This window comes from Macaca nemestrina, chromosome 13 (assembly GCF_043159975.1).
Source record: "Macaca nemestrina isolate mMacNem1 chromosome 13, mMacNem.hap1, whole genome shotgun sequence".
In the NCBI taxonomy this organism is placed as follows: domain Eukaryota; kingdom Metazoa; phylum Chordata; class Mammalia; order Primates; family Cercopithecidae; genus Macaca; species Macaca nemestrina.
In genome coordinates, this window is record NC_092137.1 from 108,474,054 (window position 1) to 108,489,191 (window position 15,138).

At 52.4% G+C, this 15,138-nt stretch overlaps 1 protein-coding gene and 1 long non-coding RNA gene across 3 annotated transcripts in view; one reads left to right on the forward strand and one right to left on the reverse strand.

The window, feature by feature from the left end:
- The window catches only part of LOC105471836 (SH3 domain containing ring finger 3), a 373,482-nt gene that overhangs the window by 104,460 nt on the left and 253,884 nt on the right, over positions 1–15,138 (reverse strand). Inside the window, exon 4 of the mRNA XM_011724585.3 lies at positions 2,593–2,946. Coding sequence (XP_011722887.2) covers positions 2,593–2,946 — 354 coding nt within the window. The remainder of the gene's footprint in view (positions 1–2,592; positions 2,947–15,138) is intronic.
- On the forward strand, positions 7,113–12,848 carry LOC139357941 (uncharacterized). Of its 2 annotated transcripts, none has more exons than XR_011612016.1 (3): positions 7,113–7,338; positions 12,237–12,431; positions 12,699–12,848. It is a non-coding gene; the product is annotated as an uncharacterized lncRNA (long non-coding RNA). The 2 variants fall into 2 exon arrangements; XR_011612015.1 differs by having other exon boundaries at positions 12,237–12,427.

Consider the following 15,138-nt stretch of genomic DNA (forward strand, 5'->3'; position numbering starts at 1 on the left):
CAGCTTTGCAAAGCTCATGGGCCCTGTGGGCTCCTTTTTTTTAGAACTCCAAGGAACACCAAGGGCAGCTTTGGACATATTACCCACAAACTACAGGACACAGGCCAGACCCTTGTGGGGGTAGGTGCTGGCCTGGCAGTTCCAGGGCCACCTCTGGCTGGTGATCAGGAAGAAGGGCCCTCCCTCTGGTTGATGGGGGTCCCCGACTACAGTGAGAGTGGCCTTTGCTCTTCTAGGAGGAAGGAGACAAAAGACCTACCCAAGTGGTACACAAGGAGGGCCAGGCCGCTGCTCCTCAGTCCTCTCCTTAGGGGCACCCCTCAAACCTGCCGCAACTTCCCTTTGAGCCAAATTTGTTTCACAACACAACTTTCGACTGTTCACATCGCCAGTAGCTGCTCAGGTTGCCAAGGAGGGACCCCAGCTCTGGGCCAGAGTTACCACAATTTGTCGTTGGTGACAAACACGGTGAGCTCCCCGAGTCTTAGCACCACCATGACAACCTGCCTGGTGTCCAGGATGTTTGAGCAAAGAATAAGCAAGACTCTTCCAAGAGCCACTGCTTGTGGCTTTACCCCCAAGATGTGCACACACGCATGGAGCACAGCCATGCTGGCCCGACACTGAGTTACCATGCCCCTCCCAGGCATTTCCAAATAGGAGGTGCTCAAGAAGAATTTAGCCCAGGTCAGGAGTGGAGTTAGGGTTGAGACCAAGGTTGTGCTTTTCCCCATAAGGAAAATGCACCAGCAGCCCCAGTGGCTGTTCCTTGGGGAACGTTCCCAGGCACAGGCTGTGGAAGCTTCCAGGCAGTGGGGTAACCATGGGGGCAGATGACTGCACGGTTACGGCTCCAGATACTACAGCACCCATTCCAGACCACAGTCTCAGCCGCCGATGAGAGCTAGCATCTGTGTGTGTGTGCACACCTATGCGTGCAGGTGAGTGTGTATCCACCAATATGTGTGTGCATGTATAAATGTCTACATGTGTGCACGGGTGTTATGTGTGGGTGTTTATGTGGAAGGGAAGCATATAAGTTCACAAGTGTGTGCATGTGTGCACAGGTGCATATGTGTATATGTATGTGTGTGTGCATGTGTATGTGCAGGTGTGCACCTGGAGCGGTGTGTGTGTAAATGCACGTGTATGCATGTGGAGGGGGTGCATATAAGTGCACATGTGTGCACAGGTGTATATGTGTATACGTGTGTGTATGTGTAGGTGTGCATGTGGATGGTGGTGTATGTAAGTGCACGTGTGTGTGTGTGCAGGTATACGTGTGTGCCATGTGTATGTGTGAGTGCACATGTGCATGGGAGTGCATATGTGCGCACATGTGTGCATGTGTGTGTAGGCTGATGTGGCACATCTAGATCACACGGCTCTTCTCCAGAAGCTCAGCAATTTTTAAGACAATTCTCTGTGTAAAGTTGTCTGAGTTCACTGTGATTTTGAACAAGACAGTTCTTCTCAACCAGTTGCTTATGGGTGTCTGCCCCAGGATTCCCCGCACATCAGTGCCCTTGCTCTGAGGCGTGTCCAGGGCAGCCAGAGGGACTCTGGAGGGAATGTGGAGTGTGGTGGTGGGTGGGCCACGGGGTGGGAAGCAGCAGCGCAGGGAGAAATGGTGTGGGTACCATCGTGTGGGCACCTTGGGCTCACCCATGCACACCTGCCACAGTCCAGAGGAGGTCTGAGGACAATGGCACAGGAGTGTGACTGCAGGGTCGCCCTGTCGGGCACTTGGAGAGCCCCTTCCATCTCCGGCTGCAGTCTCTGCATTCATAAAAGGGAAACTTGCCCAGTTCCTGCCCTGTGCATGGCACTGTGAAGGGTCTTGTCAGAGTTACAGGCAAGTACTTACTAAATATTGTTCATTATTTTTAAATTTTTAAAATCAATTTATTTTATTGACTGGTTGATTGTAGAGACAGAGTCTTGCCCAAGCTGATCTTGAACTCTTGGCCTCAAGCAATCCTCCTGCCTTGGCCTCCCAAAGCACCAGGATTACAGGCATGAGCCACTGTGCCCAGCCTTTAAATGCTTTGCTTTGGTTACTTCAATTTACAAAAAAAAACTAGTGGAAATGGAGTCTAGAAATAGAAGGTATCTGTAGAAACAATAGTAATGAAAGTACTCAACAATAGTTTATTCTGGTTCTGAGCTCTGGCTCTTTCTTTCTCTTGAAAGGGAAATTAGCAAACATTGCAGAGATGCTAAAAATATGCTAGCACTAAGCTAGCACTCTTCCAGGACATAATCAGACATTCAGAAGCCAAATGACATGGGAAAGAAAAACCTTGTCATGAGGTGGGTGGGTATTACTCAGACATTCCCTGGACCACTGAGAATCAGCTCACACACCACTAGGCCATCTTCTGAACCAGGTAGGGCACACTCATCATTCTCTACGCTTCTGATGGGGGGCGGGACCCAGTGCCAGGTAGCAAGGGGCAAACCCCGCTCAACCCCAAAGGGCAGTTCTGGCTGGCCTCCATGCTAGTTGAGGAACAGGGAGCACTGAACGTGGAGCTGAGGATAGAACCCCAGAGAACCCAGGGATGCCTGCCCTGGCCCGCGGGATGTTACCTGGGTGGGAGCAGCGCATGACAGATGAGCAAGGTCTCCAATCCTGGCCGCGGCTCGGGGATCGCTGGAGCTGATCAACACTGGAGCGCTAATTTCCATGGAATGCCTGTGGCTGGCAGCCTGGGAGGATCTGTGTGTCACACTGAGCGCGGTGAAGGAGTGGCGTTTCTTGGTGTTCTTCTTGCCATCGACACGCCGCTGAAAGGCACTGACCGCCCCTGAGCTGCTTAAAGTGGGACTTGGGGCCATGCTGGCCACAGCGCCGGAGTCAGAGGGCAGGGAGGCATTGCAGCTGGATGCAGCGGCTGGGCACGGCTTGTCCATCTCAATGAGCTGCTTGGCGGAGTCGTTGAGCTGAGTGAGAAAGGGGAGAGCGGGGGCTTCATTAAATCATGGTCACGTGCCACACCAGCCCTCTGCACTCTCCAGGCCACGTTCCCATTCACAACCTGGCAATGTGTTCAAATCAGTCAGACAGCAGGGAAAACACAGCAGAGGCTGGTGGGGTGGCATAGGTTTTATTGACAAGGTTTTTGGAGCAGCTCAAAAACCCCAGGAGCCATGACGGAGAGAGGGGACTCAGAGAGAGGGAAGTGTTTTCCAAGGGCCACCTTGTCTCCCCAATCTTTTCAACTGTTGGCCATTTCTGGCATGCACGGTGCAGCCCTGTAGACAGTCAGGGACCAGGGACAAGACGGGAAGGAAGCCCCGCATGAGAAGACATGGGCTGGCCCTGCATGCTCCACAACAGCAGGTTCCCGGCCTGCCCTGAGCACTGCAGGTCCCCGGAGGAGATTTCAAAGCATGTGAATGGAATGTACTTTCTAATGGCTGGTGACCAGCTGTGGCAGGGGAGTCTGCTCTGGTCAGCATGAACCAGGGAAGCTCTTTTCAGTAACCGCCTCCCCTCAGGCAGTCAAGCCCCAGAAGCTGGCCTTGAGTGCACCCCAGAAGTGTCAATCATCTGTCATCTTGAGTGATTTGGCGAGTCTCAGGACATGAATCCTTCCCACATCTCCCACCTGTTCTACAAGACAGCAGGCATTTTGTGCAGCGAAGAGTTTGACGAAACTCTGATCCTGGGTGGTGCTTATCAGGAAAGGTGACATGAAGATTCAAGTCCATGAGCAACTGGGGAAGAAACCCTCCTGGCCGACTAAGCCACATCCTTCCTCTCAGGGCTGCAGCATCGCCTGGAGGGGCTGGGAGGGGCAGCCCAGGCACACCCACTGGGGGAAGGTCGGTGAATTACACAGCCTGGGGAGGTACCAGCTGTGAGAAAAGGCTCCCTGGGCTGGTGCTTGGGGCCTGGTAGGTCAGTTCACCACCTGTGAGTGACAGCGTCCCCTGACCCTACACCTGGAGGAAGTTTCCCACTCGGTTGCCCAATGGAGCACCTTCCTCCTTAGGCTGTACTCGGCTCAACCTAAGTGCATACCTATATGGGGAGCTGGCAGTGATTTGAAAGAATAAAGCAGAGGGAACTCTTTACTGTGTACACAGAGGTGGCTGAGAAGAAAATATGATACTAGAATCAGCATGGGATGATTGCTACAAGCTGGGTTAAGCAAATGCCATCAGGCTGGGTAAATGCCTGTGAGCTTCCACTCTTTCTCCCTCACCTTTCCAGAAGTAGCAGAAGGAACTGAGTAAATGCCAGCTGCCCTCTGGGCAGAGCTTCCTGGAGGAGCACAGAGCTCGGGGCAGGAGGAAGCGGGAGCCGTCTCTGAGTTTTCTCCTCACCAAGCAGAAACTGTGCAGGGGCTGGCACATTCTGTCTGCCAGGGTACTGTTTTGGGTTTGGGGCCCACAGGGTCTCTGCAGCAGCATGACTGGGCTGTGTGCTGTAGGGCACCACAGAGGCACCTAGGCCAGTGGCCAAAGGGCTTTCCAAAAGCTGCAGGTAGGCCACTGGGGGGCAGTTTGAAGCCTTCATGGGAAAAACGGGACTCGGCAGTTGTCGGAAAGTAGTTACAGGATTCAGAAAGGAAGAGGAGAGAGGCAGTGAGTCAGTGAAATCCATGAAGGTGGGAAGAGCATAGCAGGCAAGTGAAGGACCACGTGAGCCGCTGTGGACGTGCAGGCTACCTGGGGCAGTCACGTCCGCTCTGTGGCCAGCCATGGGTGTACACTTGGCATAGGCTAAGGATATAGGCTAAGCCCTGGCATGGGAGGCCAGCAGGTGCCAGGAGGGGCCTGTCCCCTACACCTACCAGGAGTTGAGTCTGACGTCAGCCTCATCTAGGAGACTCCCCTCAATGCTGTGAACCAGTGAAGGGAGACGCCAGGTCTCACCCAGATACAGAGCTAGCATTTGCAGCTGGTAGCACCTTGATGAGTTAAAAAAACAAAAACAAAAAACCCAGAAGCCTTGCTGAGTTTAAGTGGCATGAGAAAGGGCGGCTCCATCACAGGGCTGCTCTGGGCAGGCCGAGCAGATCACAGGAGCAGATCACAGGAGCAGGGGAGCAGGGGAGCAGGACGGCTGCAGGTTCCAGCTGCCTTCAGACCCGGCCCAGGCACATGGCTGTCAGCGTTTCCACTACAAATATCTGCCTTTCAGAGGAAGGTTACGAAAAACCTCACTCCGGGCTCCAACATGTGTGATCTAAATCCAGGATTATTTCCTTTGAAATGTTTCCTCCAACCAGGCTCAGCTGTTTTGCTCAATTTTATGGCTGTATTCATTTGCTTCCTCCTAAGCGCTACTCAGAGAACAAACCAGTGCCTGTTCCCTCCCACAGCCCTCCGTGGGGCTCTCCAAATACCTGAGAGCCAGCTTCCTGGACCCCAGTGTTCTCTGCCCACTTGACAGGGTCTAGAGGAAGACAGAACAGCAGGGCACAGTGAGCGCGGTCCTCCATTCATCTCACTCACTGGCATGGGAGCACGTTCTAAACACACCTGCCACGCGCCTGCATTTGGGACATCATTACACAGCAATCATGGCAGCAATAATGCTGAGGCCAGGCTCAAATGATTCCCTTTTCCCCAAAGGAACAGGCCTGGAGTGTTTCACTTAGTCCCCCTGTGACTGTTGAGTTGGTACTGAAAACTGTTTTCAAAATCAGGAAATCCAAGCACCAACAGGTTGTTGTACACACGTCCAGAAGAGATGGGGCCCTGATCTGAATGTCAGCGTAGATTTCCAGGATCCCTATTCTCATCAGGGGCCACAGCAGCCAGGAGCATGGTGCCTGGCCCCTCAGCAGTGCCACATGTCACTGAGCACTGGGCAGCCACCAGCATGTGTCCCTGAGAGGCTGCTCACAAGTGACCGCACCATGCCCCCTTCATGGCCGAGACGGAGACTGAGGGTGGGGAGGCAGCATGCATCCCTCATGCCTTAGCAACCCCAGCCCAAGGCCGGTGCTGAAAGTGAAGGCAAAAAGCTTCCATCAAGATAGGCAGCTTCAACAGATGGCAGGAGATGTAAGAACTCCTGACTCAAAGAAGAAAGTCCTCAATGCTTCATCCAAAGCTTCAGCATCCCCAGCAACCCTGCAGCAACCAGGCAGGCAAACCGCTGCCAAGGGGTCTCCTAGGAAGAGGAGTGGTTAGGCTGTATCCTGTTGACTCATCTCTGCTTCTGAGCCAAGGGGCTTCTCCATGGGCCCGTTTCCTTCTGCCCTGTGCAGTCTTCGTTCTGGAAGTACAGAGTGGACTAACCCGGAGGGCCTCAACACGCTGATGCATCTCTACATGCATGGGACTGAGGTGTCATTTTCCACCCACCACTGGGGACCAGGTTTGCCAGACTCACACAGGCCATGGAGTCCCAGGCACTACAGATCTGTGACTTGATCCTGGGACAAAACTCACCATCTGGGGAAGTTTTCATTGTCTGCATAACAAGCTCCAATTAGTCACGTCATAAAGCTGGGCCTAGATTTGGCACCAGTGCCATCCCAATCAGAAGGCCCCTCACCAGCCACACACATCCTTGTGGGCCCATGGTCACAGGACGCCCTCGCCTGCCTGTACCTGTGCGGGACGGCAGCTCTCGTGCACCCATTAGGAGCAGCCGCGCTTTCCCAGCTCCTCACTATGCAAGTTGGTGCAGACTCGTCTCGCACACAGGCCTCCATGCTGCAGGGAAGCCCGGCGGCTCTGCCCTCCCGTGTGGTATGGATTTGGCCCGAGGGTGCACCCCTTCCCAGCAAGGTGCCATCTGGAAAGGAAAGGACTCCAGTGGCTCTATCTGCATGTGGGGTCACCTTGTTTGTTCATCAGGTGGACACCGCCCTCCTACATGGATGTGCACACACATAACCAATGCACCCAATAACTACACTTTTCACGTTTTTTAATGGAAAGAGAACACATTTTCATCTTCCATACAAAATGGAAACAAAATGATAACTCAATATTTTAAACGTCTTGGCAACTTTATCCATTCATCATGAGGACTGCTGCTGGTACCTGGGCAGGAGTTTGCCCATCCCAGGGCCTGCCCCCGTTCTGGGGCCCCTCTGCAGGGGCTGATACTCCTGGGAACATGAAACTGGATGGGGTGGGAGATTAGCTCAAGTGAGCGGTGCAGTCTTGTCCATGGGACAGTAAAGACTGGGCCAGGGATCACCATCCCACAGGGGACCCCGCTCATCACCCTATGGCCTCTGTGACATCGAGTGGCTGCCTCCTGGCTCAGCAAAGCCCCTCCGAACACTTTGTCTCCCCAGCTTTCTTAGGTTAGATGTGATTTTCTTCCACAACCACTTTCTAACCACAGAACTGTCTAGAAAGGTAAGAAAAGCTGAAGAGTTTCTTCCATCCATCCTTTAAACAGTTCTACAGAATGGGCTCTTGGTTTAGAGTGTGCTGTAGCCTTGTGGCTGCATCCGAGGGTGGGGCTGGGTTGAATGAGAAGACTCTCTCCCCGCAGCTCCTGGAGCCATGGGTCTCCTAACTCCGGTGGGGAGGTGTGGCCAACCCGCGGATTTCAGCACTGGGTCCATGACAGCGCCAGAGTATAGTAACCCCAAATCCCTGGGTCTGGTTGAGGAGACTTTAAACTGAATGTATGCAGGGGGATTTTTTTTTTTTTTTCTTATAAAGGAGTAAGATTGGCAAGCCAGTCATGAGGGAGGGCAGCAGCTGTAACATCAAAAGAAGAGCGGTGGTGTGGGAGGCGCCCAGCTACATAAGAAAACCGGCGCAAAATAGCTGTGTCCCCTCGGGCCCCTGCCCTGACCCAGAGTGGAGGAAGAGCAACCTTAGCACCGATCGACGGGGCTTGTGAGCGCAATACAAGGGAGGGAACGTGTCCCGAAACCCATGTCTTGGTGGAAATCCAGGAAGCCAAGGGTGCAAGCAGGAGGGCAAGTGCTCACAGTTTAACAAGAAGGCAACACATGACTCTTTTCATGGATGTGCTATTCAGAAAACAAAACGGACTGAGCACTCACCATGTCCTGGGCTCTGCTCAAAGGCCTGCTCTAAAAGAGTTTCTATTTCAGTGCACACTGAACAACCTGGGGATCCTTCGCAGAGGCCAACTCTGGCTCAATAGGTGTGGGCTCGTGCCAAGTTTGTGCATTTCTTCTAGCTCCCAAGAGACGACGCTGCTGTTCTTTGCAGATGCCATCGCAGTAGCAAGCTTCTAGAACGCTGTTTGCAAGCTCAGGTTCCCAATGGCAGCACCCTCCCTGAGAACCCTCTATGGATCAGACTCTCGTGTTTCAGAGACTCCTGTGGGGCATTTGCCTTCCTCTGAAGCTTCCACTCTCATGGCTGAGTGTGGCAGAGGCCACCACGGCTGGCTGCTGGCCTGAGAGCTTCACAAACTCAGCAGCAGATGAAAAATGGCCTTTGCCTGCCTGATGCTTTTGTTGGGAGACATCTCGGGAGCTTCCCCTCACTGAGACGGGCAGGCAAGATGGTTGGGCTGGGCTTCGATCAGCACTTGCCAGTTGTAAAACACGTCATTCTTCAGGAGACTAAGCAGGAGCGGTGGAGAGGGAAGGATTCCCTTTAACACTAGGTTCCTTCACCCTCCTCATAGGCACCCCTCATCCTGAAGGGTTGTGTGTGGAACACTCCCAGAGCCTTTAAGGAGAAAGGCTGCCAAAACTGGGGACTCTTGGCCAGTGACTAAGCTGGTAAGAAGCTAGGGAGCCGGGTGCAGTGGCTCACGCCTGTAATCCCAGCACTTTGAGAGGCCGAGTGGGCGGATTGTGAGGTCAGGAGATCGAGACCATCCTGGTTAACATGATGAAACGTCATCTCTACTAAAAAAACAAAAAACAAAACAAAACAAAACAAAACAAAATTAGCCAGGCGTGGTGGCGGGCACCTGTAGTCCCAGCTACTTGGGAGGCTGAGGCAGGAGAATAGCTGGCGTGAACCCGGGAGGCAGAGCTTGCAGGGAGCCGAGATCACGCCACCGCACTCAGCCTGGGCGACAGAGCGAGAGTCCGTCTCAAAAAAAAAAAAAAAAAAAAAAAGGAAGAAGCAAGGGGCCTGGTGACCACCCCTGGCCAAACCGACTTGACCTTCATCCCCACATGTGCCCATCAGACCCTCATATCAACCATCTGAGGTGCAGCAATGTGGCCATTTCACAGATGAGGAAACTGAGGCTCAGAGAGGTTAAGTGACCTGTTCCAAGTCACACGGTGAACAAGCAGCACCATTGCCACTGCTCACTCCTTTTCTGAGATGTCTCATTGACTCTGCTGCCATCCCCTCGTCACTGCATAGCATGAGGAGGCCCCTCCCCTCTCGCTACATCTTGATGTAAAAAACAGAATATATTCACTGAGGTATACCTATGCCCTTGACTATTGGAATGGGTTGGGTACGTTTTAGAGATTCAAATGTGGGTCTTTAAAAATCAGGCCTTTTTGGGCTGGGTACAGTGGCTCATGTTTGTAAACTCAGCACTTTGGGAGCCCGAGGCAGGCAGACTGCTTGAGTCCAGGAGATCGAGACCAGACTGGGTAACATAGTCAGACCCAGTCTCTGTAAAAAATAAAAATTAGCTGGGCATGGTAGCATGCGCCTGTGGTCCTGGCGACTCAGGAGGCTGAGGTGGGAGGATCGCTTGAGCCTGAGAGATCACGCCACTGCACTTCAGCCTGGGTGACAGAGCAAGACCCTGTCTTAATTAAAACAAAAATCAGACCATTTTTTGGGAGGTTAAAGATGACATGAGAAGTAGGTCAGGCCAATTCTCATATGGGACAGATGCCAGCTATAGTTACCAAGGGTGGGTAGCTGTTCTGTTCCTTTCCCTTTGTTCACAGAAGTAGTGGCCTCAGAGGCCTGTGGACAATGCCAAACTCTTATTTCCTGGGGACATTGAACCCCAGGCATCTGTAGAATGCTGGTGCCAGCACTCTGGACTGATGCTCCCTGCCCAGCCACAAGCCATGGCCACGCACCTGCTATGGGAGAAGCTTCTACCCTGGAGGAGATTCCCTCCTTGGAATTACAGTTGGACGGAGGCTGAGCAACACTAGAGCACTGCAGGAGTGTGCTGGAGGCCTGCGTGAGGCCGCCAGTCCCGTCAGAGCGAGGCCCCGAGCCCGTGGGTGACCCGCATCTCTCCAGCACACGGCAGATGTGCCTTTCCCATCCTGTCCTCTTAGTGTTTGCATTCTAGCCCTGGTCCTCGTCCTGTGATGGCTGAAGCATACAGGTCAGGCTGCTGTCAGGCTGCCCAATGGGCCGGCAAGTTGAGGTGACTATTTGGATAACTGAAGTTTAAAACGCAGGTGCAGGCAGACCTGCACTGCACAAATGGCTGCCTAGTTTTACATGTAAAGCCTGAGTACAGGCAAGGCTTTTGGAAGAGCTGATGTCTAAAAAGCTTGAGGAGGGAGTCAGAGCGAATGATTTTCATTTCAGCCCCCTCTTATCATGGACTGGACAAAGCCCTGTCCCTGTCAGAGTGGTCCCATGAGAGGCAGGTGGCACCCATCCACCTCATCTGCCTTGGGGTGCTAGCTACTTGGGGGGTAGTTGGCCAAGCTGCAGACCGGTTTGTGGAGCCTGTCCGCCTACCCCAGCTGTCACGCAGCCCACAGTGGCATTCATGTCGGGACCCTCCAGAGAATTCAGCGGCCGCCCTCTGCCAGCACCCTATGACACGGCACGTGAATCTGCATACCCTGGGCCAGGCTCATCTCATAATGGGGCGCCCAGGAAGCAACCACCCCTGTGGTCCCCCAAGCAGGCCCTCAAAACCAAGGTCTGCCAAAGAATCTTCAGCGGCCCTGCGGCTAACAGTCAGTGCCTCCTTCCTCATCCGAGAGTCCATGGGCCTCTCCAGCACAACCAGAAATGCTGACCGCACCCCTACTTGCACCTCTGTCATAGTTACGTCACCCTCCCTGGATCCCCCCCCAGTCCTCACAGGGAAATGAGGCTCCACCTGCTTTGAGTCTAACCTCTTGATATTGGGTGACGTATCCCTCCTGCACTGGCAACCACACTGTCATTTCAGTATTAAGACCTGCCAGAAGGAAGATTCCAGGACTAAGTAAGAAAACAGAAAACTTCATGCATTTGCTAGGAATGTGTGAAAATCCATAAGAGGCCCAGGAGCAGCAGAACAACCTGATGAGCCCCTCAGCAGGGGTGCCCTGTGAGCAGAGGGACCGCTGATTAGAAGTTTCCAGACTGGGATAAGGACCCTGTGATAATTTTACCTCAAGATGAACTTAAAAGGAGATAAACTGGTAGTTTATGGGCAAAGAAGTGTGTGAAGGGCACCATTTATTCTCCACTTTCTCCAAGAACTGCTGCAATGAAAGTCTCTCTGTTGGGACAGTGAAGAGACCTAGACCCCTAGCAGCAGGTGGCGACCCACATGGCCTCTGGTAGACACTTAAATCCTGGGTGAGCACCTCCAGTGGGGTGTGTGCTACACATGGATTTCTGGCCATTTTTAACCTGAGGACCAAAGTGATTAATTTTCCAGGGCCCTTCTGCCTTAGAAGTCACAGATCTCAGGTGGGTGAGGAGGAACAAGGGGAGCAAGAGGTGTGGCTGGCACAGATTCAGGAGAAGGCAGATGGCTGCTCCACCCAAAGGGCTCCTAGGGCTGGGCCAGCCACAGCCCAGGCAGGTGGGCTCTGACCTGTTCTCTGACAGTGCACCCCCATCAGGGAAGCTTTTCTGCACATTTATATTCTAATGCACCAAGACTCGTTCGCATTATACGTATGTAATGTGTATCTTTTGGTGTCTTTATCTAGTGGACCAAATAATATATTTGATTACCAAAAATATATAAAATAAGCATATACACAATAGAAATTAAAGCTAACAAGTTCAAGTTTGCAACAAGTTTGAATAGTAGTTCTCACGTTTTCTTTGCACAGAGTGGCGCGCACCCCACCTTGGAGATCTTTGGCTTAGAGCAGTGGTTTTCAAACGATCCACTGATTGGGTCCTGACCAGCCTTTTTAAGAAACGGAACAGAATACATATTGGCATGTGTCCATGTGGTATGGAAGTAGCTTCACAGACCATTTCTCTAGGCTCACACACTCATGCAGTGTGCCCTCAGTCAAGATGTCAAATGCAGTGTCACTGTGGGTCACACCCACAAAGACAGAAAGCCGTTGGCACCCAGGGGAGATGACAGACATTTCCTCCAGCAGACATAAAAGGCCCTCTTCTCTCTGTTGGCACAGGGTGTGAACCTGATGCTCAAGGAGGGGGGCCTGGCCCGTGCTTGGCGCTCTTGCTGAGGACCAGGAGGGGCCCAGCAGCTGACTCAAAACCTGCAGGCACCTGAGGCTGGGACCGGATGTCCGTGTGTCTGCAGGTGCGCCCACCTGTGTTCTATGTGCAGCTTCTCTGGGACAGGAAACCAGCTTCCAAGGTTGGTGAGTGACACCTGAACTTATCCCGGCCTGTGTGGCCTTGGACCTATGATGCTGCATGCGGTGGGCTCCTGGTGTAGCTGGAGGGATGGTGCACTGGGCTGTGGTTTACAGGACACCAGCCAGACTATCATGGTGGCTGTGCACTGCAGCCCTCATGTTCTCACCTGCTACCTCCTCAACACTAATCTCTATTGCCTAGAGAGCCTCCAGGTGGCAAGCATTTCCTCCTTCCCTCCCCCTGTCTCTATACCCCCTTCTCTCCTCTAGTCTCTCTCTGACATCCCAGAGCAACCCCAGGAGCAACAAAGCCAAAGCGATCAGATCAAGATGTCACAGCTGATCCTGGGAGTTCTGAGGATCAGAGCCTACTTCATCCTCTTGCAGGAGTCTCATTTCACAGATGCTTCAAATTTTAGCGCTAGAGGCAAAGTACATGCTTGATAAACACCTATTCCATGCATAGGTGTTTGAATGACTGCAGCTAACATTTGCATGTGCATGCAGCAATGTCTGTTTGTTGAGTATACTCTAAGCACTGCTCAGCACTTCTCACCCATCTACAGAGCTGTAACTCACATCGCACTTCACACACAGGGTCAGCAGTTGAGAGCACTTGGGGGACCTGGCTGGGGAGGGTGGTGGATCTTGCATGAGTCTGAGCCTCACTCAGCTCTCACTGAGTACCTGCTGCTGGTTGTGAGCTCTGCCAGGCAATCTGTGGCAGGTGGAGCTTTTTCACAGCAAGAACTTTTCTTTAGGATGTGTTCCACGTTCACAAAGGAGCTTAAGAATATGGCATGCTGCAACTAACTCATCAATGATAAATGGGATGAAAGCGCTACTAGAGAAAGGCTGGTCTGAGGGGGGAAGGCAACTCAGTTTCTATGGTTACAAACAGGACATAACCATAGAAAGTGACAAAGTATTTCAACCAAAAGTGACATAAGTGACCTAAGTATTTCAAGGTCGTGGACAGGCGTGGGCAGGAGTAGGACGGTGCATGTGTGTGCGCATGCATGTGCACAGGGGTCTACAGCTGTCTAAAGGGGCTCAGGTTGTGAGGGCTGAACAGGAGTCAGGATGGACACAAAGCCTCTGTCGACTCCTGAACAGGGATCGAGGAGTCCCCGGAATTGGTGTGGGGAGCCCCAGGGTGGTTGGAAGTCTGGGCCGGCGTGGGAGCAGTGGAATGAGTCAGGAAGTGCCGTGTGCAGGTAGATGGGCCAGGGGGAGGAGACCCCCCAACCATCTGGGGCTGGTGGTTTGAAAGGAGAAGGTGGAATTGGGCACCTACTGCAGGCCAGGGGCTCTGCTTGGCACTGTGAAATGAATACAGACAAAACCCCCACTCTCACAGACACCCAGACAAGGAATAAGTGAATATTTCATTACATAGAGGACGTTGAATGGAAACTGACCTGTGAGCCAAGACGTTGAGATGTGGGAAGGAGCTGGCCCCATCGCATCTGGGGAAGGGTGTTGGGCAGGTGGGAATAGCATGTGCAAAGGCTCTGTGGCAGCAGCTGGCTGGAGTGTCTGAGGAAGAGCAAGAAGGCCAGTGTGGCTGGAGCAGACATGTGGGCAGAAATGAGGTGGGGTGATGGGGCCAACTAGTGCTGGAGCTTCTGGGCCCCGGGGAGGTCCTGGCTCTCCCCTGAGTGAGATGGGGGACTGGAGGGCTCTACAGCAGCACAGGGACACAACAGGATCCCCTGGCCATGGCGCTGAGAAAAGGCTGCAGAGATGAGGCGCCTGGAAGCTACTACAATAATGTTATGAGAATATTCTCACAATTTAATGAGAAAAGCCAGGCAGAAATACTGATACAACACAATCTCAAATTTGTCCAAAATATATGTAAATTTATACATAGAAAAGAATAAAGGAAACAGAATACTATGCTAACACTTCGTTCTTTCCCTAAACGTATATTCATATTTGCTGGTAGGATTACGGGTGATTTTAATTTTCTTCTTTACACTTTTCTGAATTTTCCTATTTTGAGCAATAGCCAGGAATGATTTTTATAATCAGAAAAAGTCATTAAAAACAAAAGAGCAGATTAGGCTGGAGTCTCCATCGACCTATGGGGAGACCTCCTGAGCTGTGGCAGTGACAGATTTTCTTTGATTTTGTACAAAGTGCGAGGTGCCCTAAAGAGCCTTTGGTGTCTTCGGTTTTGTGAGAACGCAGTCATTTTTTAAGAGCATGACGTTTCAGGCAAGGTGTAGCAAAAGTTTCCTCTTCCTTGGGCAGTTTGGTTTCCAGCCCTAGGTGACAGCCACCAGCTGAGGGGGACACAGACCTGGACTGACTCCTGAGGGAGATGCCAGGATCCTGGGGCTGCCCCTAGGAGAAGCTCTAAGAGCTCAGGAAGTGGTAGGGATTAGCCAGGCCCACACGGAAGGGAAGCAGAAAGCCAGAGAGGTGGGCAGAGGACTCACACTCAAGGGCCGCAAACCAAGGCCCAAGATCCAGCTGATGCCGGTTTTTGTAAATAACGTTGTTTGAGGCACAGCCCGTCTGCTGAGCTACTGTTTTTGACTGCACTCGCCACACAAGTCGCCACAGTTTTGTTTTGTTTTTTTAAACTTCTTGTAACAGTCATAGCGGCCCCCTGGTGTTTGGTCCTTTTGGCTTCATGTGTGGCCTGCCCTTCCCTGCTGCTTCCAGCAAATTGCAGACGACACACAATGTCACCTGTACA